Genomic DNA, 16,166 nt, shown 5'->3' on the forward strand with positions numbered 1-16,166 from the left:
CGGTAAAAGGACAGGTGGCCACCTACGGCTGGTTTCCTGTGTGATTTTTGTAAGGAGGGGCTCGGTTTGGTGAGGGGAGGGGAGCCGAAGGGTTTCGGAGGAGTCGTGGGGGGTTTCTTTGCCGCTTCTGCCGCCGGAGCTTCCTCTGTGGTCGTGGACGCCCTCCGCCGTCGGGTTCGACATGAGGACCACCGCGGTTTTCAGTCCACGCTCGTCTTCTGCCGTCTTTCTCCACCATGCGCCTCCTCGAAGCTCCACAGATTGTTCTTTTCGAAACCTTGTACCCATTAGGTTTCATCCTCTGTCTCGGTGCCTTTTCGATTTCTTGTTCAGTTCCTCATAACGATCTGTTGATTTGCTAAAGATATGTGATTTTTTTGGTGGACGTGAATAATGCAGCCAAGTTACTGCCCCACGTCGACAAGACGGCAAGATTGGGGGATGCTCCTCTCCTGGTCGGCGGAGGTGCGTGGTCTTTGGTCGTCTTCATTGTTCTATGATCGTCTGACTCGTTCACTTAATTCTGATTAAATGACTCGGAACCACCAAAATCTGAAACTTTTCTGATGGTGACCGTCTTATCCATGTTTATATTATCTACGTGCGTTAAGTACATTTGATGTTAGTTTTTATAGTTGATGATTATTGAGATGTGCCATAAGAATGAACGAAGATTTTAAGTAAACAGTGTTAGCATACCTGAAAGCACACGGATGGTAGCAAAAATGTTACGAGTCTTGAGAGGAGAAGCTACCAGTTGATGTCAAACGGTAGGATCAATCTTATCACCTTCATGCGTGAATCAGGCACCGTGTGCTTTTATGTTTAGAACCTTTGGGTTAGAGATATGAGATACTTAATTATGATGAAAAATGACGGTCAACTTGGATTTATTTCGTATGAATCTAATATTGTACATGGATCTCAAGTAGACAATAGACCACACTTCAGAATTTCCTTCGAAATTAATGTATGACGGAAATATAGAAGAAGGATTAACTATCCTAACATGATGGGACAAGGATATTATATACATATTGTGCAAAACAAATGATTTCATAAATGATCATGGCGATGCCTTATCCAAGGGCTTGTAAATGGTTTATAAACCAGATAGACAAGAAATATAGCACAACCATGCAAAAAGTTACTCCAAAGCCAAGGTTTAGATTGTTGGATTCAGGATTGATCAAATTAGGGTACTTGAGGGATCAGCATTTCTACTGAGAAGACAAATTTGGAGTTCAATGGAGCCGTATTCTTTTATCCCTGTTTCTTTTATGTCTGCTTAATTTTTCATCTAGTTAACTCTTTGAATCTTGTTCTTTTGTCTTTGTTGTGCTTCTCCCAATCCTTAGTCTTTCTTTCCATCTGCTCATGGATTTAAGACAGATCTTTTCCTTTTTGGTGTTGATGCTAGCTAATTCTGAAGCCCTTGAGAAATATGACATAAAAAAATTGCTGGTTCATCTGAATTTTGACAAATATCTGTCAATCTCAATTGATTTGATCCAATCCAAGTCATTGCAGGCTATTGCTAATTAGTGTCAGCCAACATTATCTACTTGATTTTGCTCAATGCTCATATGTATTTCTAGTGATGATTTTGGTACCAAATTAGTAATTCCTTAATTCTTCAGCATGATATTTAATGTTTGTAATAGCAGTTTTATAGTGTGCCATAATATCCATAGATCTGATCAGGCACCATATTGTCACCTTGAATCAGCGTCAGAACAGAAACGGAGTTGGTTGTTGAGAGATGGTTGGTGCTCGAATGACAAAAAGAAAAAAAGAAACTTTTTTTTTTTTCACATTTGGTTGCTGGTGGGCCTTTTACTTCTTTGAAGTCATTACTGCATAATGCAAAGCACAAAACATTATAATACACAATCATTTATTGATATGTCATATGGTTGTGGCCCTCTTTTCTTCATGCCTTTTGACTTTTTACTCGAATCAGTGATCTGTCTTTGTTTTTATTGTATTCTTGATATGAAACAAGTTTTTTTTAATATTGATATATGGCTTGTTGCTATGCACCCTTTATAGTTGCAATTGTGGAAATTTGTTCATGTGTGTGCTTCTTGTTACTTCAGGGTTGTTTCTGAGAGGATACGAAAGGGTAGATACAAGAACCAAATCTTTGCTTCCGTAGCAGGTATCTCTAGTTCTATGATTTACCGTAAACTAGTACTATTGATATTTGAGGAAGGTCATGTCTTCTTATCTAAACTTAACTAGTACAACCAGTCACTTTATAACAATTTTTTTGGGTTTTTTCTTGTAGCATTGTTGCAGCAAATCTTTCTAAAATTTTGTTCATGGTTTCATTTAACTGTCAAGGAACCTACCTCTTCTTTTTTGAATCTCTTTTACATTCCAATGGTTGCAACTGTTGTGGTCTCTTTTATTCTACCTTCTCTGATTTCTGTTCCTTTATATCTCTAACTTGTGAGCTTGATAAATTTACTAATTGTTAATGCAAATTTTCCTTGCATTTCAGCTTTTGTCTTGCTCGAATTTTTGCATGAAATGGTTGTCTGTAGACAACTAGTGCCTTATCACTGTCATGTTGTGTTGTAAAGCATTTCAGAATTTTGTTTTAAGAAATAGTTTTTAACATCAATGGCTTGTACCTTGTATTAGTCACATGTTGATAATAGATTGCGTCATTTCTTTTCTTCACACAGATGTCTCTCTTGAGCAGTCCATAGTTGATTCTCCTATTCCAAGAGGTGACATGTGGTCTGTTCATAAATTTGGTGGGACATGTATGGGAACCTCCAAAAGAATTCAGAGTGTTGCTGACATTATCCTGAGTGATTCTTCTGAAAGAAAGTTAGTAGTTGTTTCTGCAATGTCAAAGGTGACAGACACGATGTACGATCTGGTAAACAAGGCTTCATCAAGGGATGACTCTTATATAACAGCAATTGACAATGTTTTTGAGAAGCACATGTTAACAGCAAAGGAACTTCTTGATGGAGAGGATCTAGCCAGATTCTTATCTCAATTGTATAATGACATCAGTAACCTGAAAGCAATGCTTCGTGCCATTTATATAGGTCTTAAGTTACTTCCACTGTTCTTCTTTTCCATTTAATTTTTTAGCTACCGAGCCAATTGGAAATTGCTGGATTAACTGCTAGATAATTTGCCATCACCAATTTTACATCTCTGCTTGTTGATTTTCTGCAGAATATTTAGAAGTTTGTTATATTATCATTGTTATTATTGTTAGAAGCTTATGTAACTTATGGCAGGCTCACTCATTTTAAGCATATACATAACAAGCCTGTGTTCATTGATTAGTTTTTGGCACATTCAATCCAGAAATTGCTAAATGGCTACTGGAAATGGGGCCACTCTTGGCAAAGCCGACATTAAATTGCTTGTGAAGTGTCTATATTATGCTTTGCTTTTGGTTCTATTTAGAAAACCATGTAGTTGATACTGATAATACAAATAGAAGTATTATTGTTGTTCATGGTTATGAATTATGTCTTGCTTTACCTGTTTGGCGAGTAAATTGTGAATACTAACCCATCATGGGAAGTCAATGGTATCATGAACTGTTAATATGATGCAGTGTCGATATGATTAATTAATAATTCATATGAGGTTTGGGCATCATCATTTGTATTAATAGTAGCTGAAGTGACTTTAGTGCAGCTAGTCCTAATTCAACATTGCTATGAGTTTGTGTTCCCCTATTCAGTTCAATTTCTAATTGTCCATCTGAGTCAACTTTGTAGAAAGAAAGACATTTGTTTTACTTGGATGCTCAATTAAATCAGGTGTCAAACTATCAGCAGGTTCTTCTTATATGGTAAATCCTAATGAAACTAAGACTGCTCAAAATTAGGTGTCCAGCTCATAATAACTATCTATTTTGATGTTCTTTTATTGGAGACTAGCAACCCACATAGCATCAAAGTCAAGGGTAGAAATTCATTCGTGGAATTATATTTGGCTGAAGAAATCAAAGATATCTATGAAATGTTTTCACTAAGAAACATTAATTTTTTTGGCTAAAGTCTTCCCCTCTGGTTTTGTTTATTCATCCTTGAGGTATCATTATAGCAGCATTTTGTAAACTACCATCTACTAATTAGTTTAAGGTCCAACAATTTTTTTGGTTGTGACTGCTAGGTAGTGAGGTTACTATCCACGCCTCTTTGACATGGGCTTTGGAAGGGCATGACTTAAAAGTTTATCATTGGTATATCTCATACCTAGCTACTATCTGTTGCACACAACATTCATAGATGTCTTGTATGTAACAGAGACACAAATCACATTTCATTTGTGAATTTGTAATCTTGAATAATGTTTTATAGCTTATGACTCCTGCAAGTGTCACATATAGGAACATATTAAAGTTATTTTTCTGGTTTATCCTTGTGGATTTTGAATAATCTTCTTGACAGAAGAATGTGGCCACATGTAGAGTAACACATCTTGAAATTTTTCTGAAAAGCAGGTTTATGATTTACACTGGGAACTTAGTTAGAAATAAACAGAAATCATGCATTTATTCATGGAGTAGATTGTTCTTGTTTTGACAGTTTGAGGAGTTCTACTTGTTTATTTTACATTTTTTTCTTCTCCTGTTGAAGCTATTGTTTCTAAATATGTGCTTCTTAAGCTGCAGTTATGTTGTAAGCTTATCAATCTGTTCTTTTCTGTTTTCTTTCTAATGCCGATTTTCCTTGATGCATTAATTTTAACATCCATATTATATTTTGCAGCTGGTCATGCCACAGAATCTTTCTCAGACTTTGTTGTCGGTCATGGAGAGTTATGGTCTGCTCAAATGTTGTCATATACAATAAAAAAGGTTATTTTTATGCATGACACTTATCTCTGTTAAATACAATAATCTTAGTATAACTGTTTTGGACTGTATCTTCTATGCAGCATGGGAAGCCTTGCTGTTGGATGGACACAAGAGATGTCCTTATTGTAAATCCTACCAGTTCCAATCAAGTTGATCCTGATTATACTGAATCAGAGAGAAGACTTGGGAAGTGGTTTGTTCAGCAGTCTGCTGATATAATCATTGCTACTGGGTTCATTGCAAGTACACCTCAAAATATTCCCACTACTTTGAAGAGAGATGGAAGTGACTTTTCAGCTGCCATACTAGGTGCTCTTGTTAGAGCTCGGCAAGTCACCATCTGGACTGATGTTGATGGTGTATACAGTGCAGATCCGAGAAAAGGTTTGACACTTTCCTCGATTAAACATGCATAGGTTCTCATAACATGCACATGCTTTTTAATCCATATAAAGTATGTCTTCTTTAGTACTTTTGCAATGTGCATGTTGTATCTGTGTTGGATACTAAATACCTCCTGCTTCACTTTTACTTTGGAACATATATTTTGCAATATTTATGCTACTGTTTGGTATGTATATATGGGAAGTGTGTATCATCTTTGTGAGTATATTGAATGTTCAATTCCGGTAATATATATACATTTTAAAGTTTAAACATTTCATTTGCTATGAAGGTGAGTGATGTCTTTAATGGTTTCTACATGCATTTGAAGTGTTTTGTCAATGGCGATTATTTATGAAAATGCTTGTTATGCTTGTATAACATGCTATCAATGTTTTTACTTGTTTCATACTTAAATCGATGTTAAACTCAAATAATGGGGACATGTTAGAAAGGGTTTTTAACTGATACCAATAGAATAATGAAGGTGTAGTTAAAAATGGATGGACAAAAAGTTAGGTAGACCATATGTTTTAGATGCCATGGATCTAAAACATATACATGTAATTGTACGATACCCCTTGAATATATATACATATACATGTATACATATATCTATGTATATGTATATATATATATTTAAATATATACATATGTATATATACATATATATGTGTATTTATATATACATATGTTTATCTATATGTATATATACATATATATACATATATATATACATATGTATACATATGTATATATATATATATACATATACATACATATATATATATATATATACATACATATATATATAAGCATGTACTTTGGAAAACAAAAGCATATAGGAACACAAGTGTCATATTTGACATTTCATTCATATCCAAAGAGCATATAGGAACACATAAGCATGTATTTTGGAAAAACATGTCAAATGAACATAAAGGATGACATGGGATATTGCACTAGATATTTGGATAATAAATTATGCTTCAATTTATTCAAGCAAGATATTTTTTGAAAGATATACGAGCCTACTTTCAGATGAAACAAGTTTTGTATAAATTGGAGTTGTTTATAGAGAGTTACAAGTGATCTAGTATAGAGAGGTGAGAACATATTGTCTCTGTTTAGTGGAATTAAAAGGATCAACTAAAATTAACATTTGGGCCGACACTTGCATTCCAAATCATTCAAATAAGGTACTGAAAGAAAGAGATAAGAGTCTAGTTTCCAAAGAATTAAGATTTGTTCAAATCAAAATTCTACACAAAACAGTACAGTTAAAACAAGACAGATAGGTCAGAATTATCATTGATTCCAGACTGACAAATTTGCAGCTCAAATTAAGGTTGATGCAAATTAGAAAGGGCATAACTCTACAAATTACTCATAAACAAGAAGAAATCAAAGAAAAAAATCACTGTAGGATGAGCTAGAACACTTGTTTTAGAAAAAGTTAATCCCCAGGGTGATGAAATGGTCCAAATCCTTAAGCCAAAGCAACACTTCTTCTCCTTCAATTCTTCTCTTCTCTTCTCTAGTCCAAGATAGTTTGCAGTAAGAACTTAATATGAACACTGGAGAAATGTAATATAAAATCTTCAGATTCATGAATAGTTGGTGGTAGCTCTGATCGATAATAAAATGAGAATAGAAACTTAATTGGTATAGATATGTTCTAAGAATTATAGATTCACTTCTCAAAACAAGGTGAGTTAACTAGATCAAGGTGCAAGCATAGGGAGACAGATTTTAAGATACATATATAGAAACACATAAAATAAGATTTGTTTGCTACCAATTTTGCTCATATGATCTCAATGGATAAGATTCATCAAGTCCACTCAAATAGTCGGGTTCTTATGATTCATTTTTTGAAGCACAGAGACAGATATGGGATTTTGATACTATATGAATTTGCTGTTATAACAAATTTTGAAAAAGTAGGATACAATTTAACATGGGTACGATGATAAAAAGTATTTTAATATATAAATATACAGAGCTTGGTATATGTATTATTTAGTGATAAAATATGTAGTTAGTAGTTACATCTCATGATTAATAATAAGTAATTAAATAAAATCCTGACCAAAAATCATGAAGGAGATTACTTTTAGTAACATGCATGTACACGTTATTGATGATTTAAAGAAATGATTACTTAAGAACTGTTGAAGAACATGTGAGGGAATAGGGACTTTGTCCTGTAACAACTTGCAAAACCACCTTATTATGCAGCATTTTAGCCAAACATCCAAAGGGGGATATACTTATCAGGTCAATTGTTCTAAGCAACCAAGTAATTTATTCTAGCAAAATGTTAGAATTACTATTCTTTCATCTATACCATTGGTAATTCTGTTAGAAGAAAAAAAAGGTGATTATTTTTTGTTGCTATTCTCAAACCATGCAAAGTTGTTATAATTACCCTGTATCTTATTACCGAATAGATTTACTTATCCTTTTGGTACTTATTCTTGGGACCAAGTGCCCGTTAATGGATGCTACCATGTGATTGTCATGTTACATCTTATATCAAATAGATATTAGGACTCATGAACTTTTCCAATTTGCAGTTAGTGAGGCTGTGATATTGAGGACATTGTCTTATCAAGAGGCATGGGAAATGGTTAGATTTTTCGTAGTAAAAAATTACTTTGTTAAAATTGTGAACCTGTTGTCTCAGAAGCACTTCACAACTTTAAATTTTTCCTATGTTTGCAGTCATACTTCGGGGCAAATGTTTTGCATCCACGCACAATTATTCCAGTGATGAATCATGCCATTCCTATACTGATCAGAAATATTTTTAATCTCTCTGCCCCTGGAACAATGATCTGCCAGCCACCTGTGAATGAAAATGGAGATAAAAGGAGCTTGGAGTCTGTTGTCAAAGCATTTGCTACTATAGATAATTTGGCGCTTGTTAATGTTGAAGGGTGCATGACTTTTTATGGGGCATTTTCCTGATAAATTTGTTGTTGCTTGTGCATAACATTAGGTAATTAACTCATTCGATAAACTATGGATTCTGCAGAACTGGAATGGCTGGTGTTCCTGGTACAGCTAGTGCAATTTTTGGTACTGTAAAAGATGTTGGAGCTAATGTTATCATGATTTCTCAGGTATCTCTGTTTTCTCTTACTACATGATATTTTTGGTTATTCTATGAGCTTCATGTAATCACTAATCTCTATGCAGGCAAGCAGTGAGCATTCTGTTTGCTTTGCTGTGCCAGAAAATGAAGTCAAAGCAGTTTCGGCAGCCTTACACTCTAGGTTCCGACAAGCTTTAGAGGCAGGAAGACTTTCTAAGGCATGTGACCTTGTTACCTTCAGATTACTTTGTATGGTTTATATTTCATAATGCTCTTCCGGTATTGTTGAGCAAGGTTCGCTTTACTGGTTCGAATTGGTGTACCCAGTGTCGATACGGTGGGGGATACCGATGATACAAAAAAAGGGCAAAAAATAGCACAAAAAATTCTTAAAAACAGAAACAAAAAGCTAGATTAGGGTTTTTAAGTTGGAAATAAATTTAAATTTAGTATATTTTAGCAAAAATAATCTAAATTAGGAAAAAATAGTGATATATCTTTTTCAAGCTTCGAGGAACAGTTTTGTGGAGTTTAAGAGAGTGCAAATGAGATAAATATGTGAGTGAGAAAGTGATTGAGAGAGTAGATGAGACAGAGAGAGTGAAAGGGGAGAGAATAAGGGGGTAAAAAGGGTTTAAAAATCTTTTTTATTGGTTCAAATGGTCAATGGACCATTTGAATCAAATTAGACGTGACCCTTGTTTGGTATCGGTCAAAATTCGATCGTTACCGATCGATATAGGTTAGTATAGCAGTCAGTAACGGTTGGATTTCGATCGTTCCAATTGGTACAAACCCCGTATCGAGTGATTCGAGGCCATTATACATAGACCACCTAATATAGGGTGGTCTACATATCGGTTCCTTATCGAATCAGTATGTACCACCCGTATTGGGCGGTATGCCATGGCACAACCCTGTTGCTGAGGTTAGAAGTGCACCTAACCTACTCTTAATTATGAAAGATCTTTTATTGCCATTTGGATGTTGGTGGTGATCATTCGGGTAAGTTGTAACATGTGATTTATATATGGTCTTAGCCTTGTTGTTAACCCAAATAACATAAGATCTACAGACTCGCTTGTTTTCTTGTTAGTTATTTGATGAAACCGTACGGCCAGTGTCTGCCGTACCGAAGCATACCGGCCGTACCGGGCGGTATGTACCGGTCCGCCAGGTACTCGATACGCGGATCGCCCTGTACCGCTACAGTGCTACAGTACTACACTGTAGCACTGCTACAGTATCGGTACACCCAGGTGTACCGCTCGGTACGCCCTGGTGTACCGCCCGGTACACCGGTACCATACCGTACCGAGCCCGGGTCGAAACTCCGGTACGGTACGGTATGGAGGACCTTGCGTACGACCCTCTTGTAAGTTGAATAAGAAAGAAAGCAAAGATTTGTTGGAACAAACCAACAAATTATGTATCTGCATGTCCATATTTTTTTTGTTTTCATGTTGCCTTTCGCTTTTCCTTATTCATGTAATCCATGTTGCTAAGCCCCATAAGCATTTAAAATGCTGGTTCAACCAAGGTTTGCAATTTCGTATCGTACCGAAGTATCGAGCTCAGCTCAGTACGGTACGAGCGTACCGAGCAGTATGCTCTGGCGTATCGCTCGGTGTGTGTATATATATATATATATATTTATACATATAATAATAATAATAATAATAATAATAATAATAATAATAATAATAATAATAATAATAATAATAATAAGACATTTCCCCTTGCCGAGGCTTCTTCTCTCTACACGGATGAGGAGAATTCGCCAACGATACCGAGGCCTCATCGCCTCAGACGAGGAGGAGGTAACATCTCATCTACGACGTCCGACGAGGGAGGGCGGTGATAGATCGAGATCATCGAGGGAGAGCGTTGGATCTCCAGGTTCTCTGATTTTGGACAGTAACGGGGCGGAAACCACCCCAATTAACAGTACCGCCCAGTGGCGGACGGTCCGCGTACCGGTCTGCTGGTGTTAACCAACATGAATTGCAAGCTTAATCTGTTTTTCTAATCCTTTAGGAAAAAGACAATTAACTTCTTGTATTTTTTTATTTGTGATTCCTCTAATATGTCACTCTCAAACTTTCACACCAAATGTACCTGATTAATGCTATAGTTGATGGTCCAATTAATTGACTAAAATTTTTGATAAATTTAGAGTTCCCAATGCCTTTTATTGTCATCCTAAAATTTATTTCTTCAAATTCTAAGATTGGATGGCTTATAAGAGATCGGAGATTGATGACAACTCACCCAGGGAGAAAAATCTTTTACCGTTTGTCTTTCTATATCCTAAATCATCTGTTCCAGGAAATACTCACTTTCTTAGTTTGTGCTTTACACTATTTGAATATCGTTGTTTGTTTCTGCTCATTTTTTGCTTTGCTATATCTTCTTTAGGTTGAGGTCATTCCTAGATGTAGCATTTTGGCTACAGTTGGCCAGAAAATGGCTAGCACCCCTGGAGTTAGTGCTACTCTTTTTGATGCCCTGGCGAAGGTATTTCCAGTCTACTAGTTTTTATATTTGAATCATACAAAAAGTGATCTTTTTGACATACTAGAGTTTCTTATTTCTCGTATACATATAATTTGTTTTTGTCTTGCAGGCTAACATAAATGTACGAGCTATTGCTCAAGGTTGCAGTGAATACAACATAACCGTGGTGCTGAAGCAAGAAGATTGTGTTAGAGGTTTAAGGGCTGCTCACTCAAGATTCTACCTCTCGAAAACAACATTAGCCATGGGTATCATTGGACCAGGTTTAATTGGGGGAACATTGCTTGATCAGCTTAGGGATCAGGTCACTGAAAACATGGCCTTATCATTATTTTTTTTCAAACAATTAACCAATATGTTTTATTGATAATCTCTGCATGAAATAAGATATAAGGCCAATCATTATTTATTTGCATTGGCCTTTTAATTTCATCGATAGACTGCTGCAATGACATTTACTTTCTTGTGCAAAGAATCAGTCTAATATGCATTTATTTATTTTTGTTGCTCCAACCTGTAATTTTAATAGTTAATCCTTAAATTAAGGTACATGTTTAAGGTTTATTGGAGTTCTATGTCTGAGATGAAATATCTTGGGTATGATTTTGTCAACTCAACAGAAATGTCAACTAACTACTAACTAGATTATTTATCAAGGATTTGTAATATTCTGTTTAAAAAATTGATAGGTTTTCCTGTCTGTTCAGAGTTGATTTTGATAGAAGCCAACAGTTATATCTTAGGACAAAAACTATTGTGGATATAAAATGGTTTGATTTTTCTGTAGGCAGTGCAGGAGTAGATCCAGATGCATCCTGTGAAAGGTTGTGTTTGATTGGAGATCATGGGTAGTATGATGGTTGGCTAAAATATTGCAGAAACACATGGAACTTGACTACTAACTCACTGAGATATAAAGCTGATTTAGGAGTTCATCAGGGTCCTCGTTTCACAATACTTGGATTGCAAGCTTCCCTAGGGAAGCTTGGATTCTGTATATGTGTTTAACTTATGTAGCTTCAAGCCTTCAACTAGTTTATTTAATGCAACCTCTTTGGTTGCTGATCTTTGTTTGTTCAGTTATATTAATCTATAGATTGTTACCTTCTAGATGATTTGTTTTCAACTTTAGCTGACTATCATTATTTATGTACTCTTAATCTTCTTAGGTTTTTGGTATGTTTGAGTCAATAATTTTTTTTAACATGCAGCACTAATCATGGTATACCATATATGGTATGTCTGTTATCATTTTCCTATTTATCTATGATTTATCTGCCATGCTATATTCCTTTCATATTACCAGTCCACTATATGTTCCTTATTGATGGAATTGACATTTTGAACTAAGTGCCAGCATCAAATTAAATGGTATGCATGTAAATTTGCAGGCAGCAAGTCTCAAAGAAAAATTTAACATTGATCTGCGTGTAATGGGAATTACTGGTTCAAGGACAATGGTTCTGAGTGAAACGTAAGCTAATGAGCTTAAACTAATTCATGCCTTCTATACATGCTTACCAGTCCACTATTTAAGTCATTTTACTGTGATTAGAATTTAGAAGTACTAAAATGTTCAGTTGAATTTGGGCCTATCCAACGCACGCCAGTTTCTTTCTACTATCTACTTGATAATAATTGTTTAATTAATGACTGATTTTCAATACAAAAGAAGATTATTTATTTTTGTGCATGCAGAGATGTTTCAATTAATCTTTTGAGGTGATAACATTGCATTACCATAGTAGATTTTTAAAGTGCATTGTTACATTATCAAGGCAAAGTGAGGCCCTGATTTGATGTTGTCGTTTTCCTTTGTTGCAATTAAAATGACTTGAATCTTTTAGCAACCATTTGTATGATTTTTTAGGAGTTAGGACTATGATACATATTTACCCTGTCAGAACTAATATCTGCTTTCCTTTATTTTTGTTCCTTTCTTTAACAATAAAATGCAGATATTTCATCTTGATATACTTTTGTAATTAATTGCCTGAAAAACCAATGTTGGCTGCTTGAAATCACTATGTTATGTGCATTAGGAGATAACTCTCAACTCGTACCAGAAATCTGAAGTATCAAACTAGTAATTGGGCACTATCTCCTAGACTTTATAAGCATAAGAATGATTGCATAGATCTCACAAGAAATATATGTCATGAACCAATGAATATGTTCAGGGAAAATTCAATAACAAATTTGATGGAGTAAATGATTATTCTCAACATACTAATAAGCTTAATAAGGGTAATGTTTTCTAACTGAAAGCCGAACTTCATCTTCTTGATCTATGTATCAGAGGAAGCAGTGGTTTTGGAGCTTGAATTATATAGGCTCATGTTTACATTTATTACATCCGCTTTCCAACTTTCTTAGCTGCTTTCTCAGGGGAATAGACTTGAGCAAATGGCGAGAAATTCAGAAAGAAAAGGCTGAAGTGGCTGATTTAGACAAATTTGCAAAGCATGTGCATGAAAATCATTTTTTTCCAAATACGGTGTTGGTAGATTGCACGGCAGATACAAATGTTGCAAACAACTATTACGATTGGCTGCGTAATGGCATCCATGTTATTACTCCTAACAAAAAGGCAAACTCTGGACCTCTTGATCGGGTAATTAGCTCCTCCATTGGCTAGTTCTCATATACCTTTCATTTTGTTATTCTGAAAGACATTCTTCATATTTTGCATTTGTGATAATTCCTTTTATGTTGCTTGTTTAGCCATTCATCCAGTGTTTTCTGCTGGACTGATTATGCTTTCTAATTAATCTTTTGTTGTAAGATCCTCAGCTGCAATTTCAGCCTGGTATTTAGTAAAACCATAATGGATAAAGCACTAATTTTTTTCTAGAAACTTGGTTTGCTGATGGTTGTGTTTGAAGTAGTCCACTGTCAGCCTATGCACACACATTTTAGGTCTGAGCTTAGCATTCTTGAAGAATCCATGTCCGTTTGGTGGGTTCAAGTCTAATTTAGTTTATGTCTATGTTTAGTTTATAGGATTCATTCTATGTTTGTTGGCCAAAAGATTGATAGTTTTCCTATTGCTTTTAGTGGTCAATTACTTTTTCATACTCCCTGCACGCCAGGTCATATAGTGAAATCACAACCTCCAATATAATGAAATAAGTAGCGACATGGCCTTTGATAGAGGTCTGGTTTGGTTGCACCTAAACTCTCCTGGGAGAGTCCTGAAAGGATGGAACTTTAAAAACATTAGGTGCTTCTTATATGGACTTTACATTTAGGAGATGAATTTGGAATTTTTTAATCATTTTAGTGGGAGAAAATAATCTGTGAATCAATGAGTGAGTAATGCAGAGTTAGAAGAGAACGAAACATTTAACAGAAACAAGGATCAATGACAAATTGATGGTAGCCACAAGAGCATGATGCCTTAGTGCTGCCAAGGCTTTTGTTGTCGCTAAATTTCCCGAGGTAAAACAGTCTGAAATAGCATAGCAGCTGACTTTTAATTGACTACATATGTGGATTATTTTCAGGCCCTATAAAAGTTTTTTTTCTTTTTTGACATATTACAAACTTTCTATATATTATGTTTGGTATATATATGTTCTTTTTGTTGATTTTTGAAGCTTCAAAGAGATGAAAATATTCCCTAACTCTTTGCATCTCTGGGCTTTTGATGTCAAAAATTAATCAGCACCTGGAACATGCACGTAAGGCTAGTTTGAAGGCCTGTTAAATCAGCAAAATGACCAGTGCAATTGTGTTGTTTGTTTATTTTCTGAATCTTAACTTTGGGGTGACATTCTTATTTGATTGCTGATGGTTGATGTTGTAGCACAACCCTTTCAACTTATACATATGTATTATAAATTTGGCAACAAATACTGATGTATCATCAATATATAGTATCTAAAACTACGGACGCTGCAACGGTTATCATACACTCACTACTTCTATGAAGCAACAGTTGGTGCTGGACTCCCAATCATCAGCACTTTGCGGGGACTTCTTGAAACTGGTGACAAAATCTTGCATATTGAGGGCATCTTCAGGTGTGCATAGGAAGATGCATAGTATGCCCCTTGAAAAATCTGGACGCAATTGTCTTGTATCTAGAGAATATATCTTTGTGGCTGATCTTTCTTAACCTATCAGATTGACTCCTGTAGTCTATTCTTGGGTGGTACTGCAGTGGAACATTGAGTTATATTTTTAACAACTTCGAAGGAACACGAGCTTTTAGCGAAGTGGTATCTGAAGCAAAAGAGGCTGGATATACTGAGCCTGACCCAAGAGATGATCTATCTGGAACAGATGTTGCTAGAAAGGTGAGGATATGTTTTAGTTTTTTGTTTTATATTGATTGTAACTAGTGTCTGCTGGATTTCTTGTGTTAGGATGATTTTGTGAAACGACTGGAAGCCACAATTGACTAAATGATTATATGTTAGTCATTTGTTTGGTGTTGTGACTCCTCAGATAACAAGTGTTATCTAAATTTCTATGATTGCAGGTCATAATTCTTGCAAGAGAGTCGGGTCTAAAGCTTGAGCTTTCCGATATCCCTGTCCAGAGCCTTGTTCCAGAGCCACTAAGAGTAAGAATGTACATTATTGAAGCTACACATCTTTACAAATCAATGTGATGCTTCTCTAACTGTTGTATTTGTAGGCATGTTCTTCACCTGAGGAATTTATGCAGCAACTGCCCAACTTTGACAAAGAACTTTCAGAGGAACGAGATGCTGCCGAAGCTTTAGGAGAGGTGGGTGATCTGATCCACTTCAGTGTAATTAGACAACATTGTCTCGGAAGAGAGATTCATTAGCTCTTCTCAATCTGAAGGTGTTGAGATATGTTGGTGTCGTCGATGCCGTTAACGAGAAAGGCCGTGTGGAGTTGAGGAGATACAAGAGGGAGCACCCGTTTGCACAGCTTTCTGGATCAGATAACATCATAGCTTTCACCACCACAAGGTACAAGGATCAGCCGCTGATCGTCCGTGGGCCTGGTGCTGGTGCCGAAGTCACTGCTGGTGGAGTCTTCAGCGATATTCTGCGACTGGCATCGTATCTAGGTGCCCCATCTTAATGCCCACATCTAAGAACACGCGAGTTCTGCTTGTGTTCTTTTTGAGGTCTTCTACCACATGTTATTGGTAACTAGGCACACATTCAACCTTCATCAGGAACCAGTCGTTTCGTCGGACCTTTAGTTGCATTGCTTGCATGTAGTCATTGAAGTTTAACATGGTCCATATGGTTGTTAAGCTTTTGGTTGACTCTTTGTGGCCTGCATTTACGCTTTAATGAGAATAAGGTGAGTGAGTCAGTGTTTCCATACTTTTTTA

General features: G+C 35.8%; 1 protein-coding gene across 1 annotated transcript; it reads left to right on the forward strand.

The window, feature by feature from the left end:
• The first annotated feature begins 56 nt into the window (after nt 1-56).
• On the forward strand, nt 57-16,166 carry LOC135611158 (bifunctional aspartokinase/homoserine dehydrogenase 1, chloroplastic-like). Its single transcript, XM_065106557.1, has 19 exons — nt 57-291; nt 400-465; nt 2,100-2,161; nt 2,694-3,068; nt 4,755-4,843; nt 4,924-5,227; nt 7,807-7,859; nt 7,955-8,169; nt 8,268-8,355; nt 8,432-8,545; nt 10,746-10,844; nt 10,954-11,148; nt 12,236-12,318; nt 13,233-13,458; nt 14,724-14,869; nt 15,010-15,145; nt 15,331-15,414; nt 15,489-15,581; nt 15,662-16,166. The coding sequence occupies exons 1-19, from the start codon at nt 182-184 to the stop codon at nt 15,905-15,907; spliced, it is 2,784 nt and encodes a 927-aa protein (XP_064962629.1). The 5' UTR covers nt 57-181; the 3' UTR covers nt 15,908-16,166.

This window comes from Musa acuminata, chromosome BXJ2-4 (assembly GCF_036884655.1).
Source record: "Musa acuminata AAA Group cultivar baxijiao chromosome BXJ2-4, Cavendish_Baxijiao_AAA, whole genome shotgun sequence".
NCBI lineage: Eukaryota > Viridiplantae > Streptophyta > Magnoliopsida > Zingiberales > Musaceae > Musa > Musa acuminata.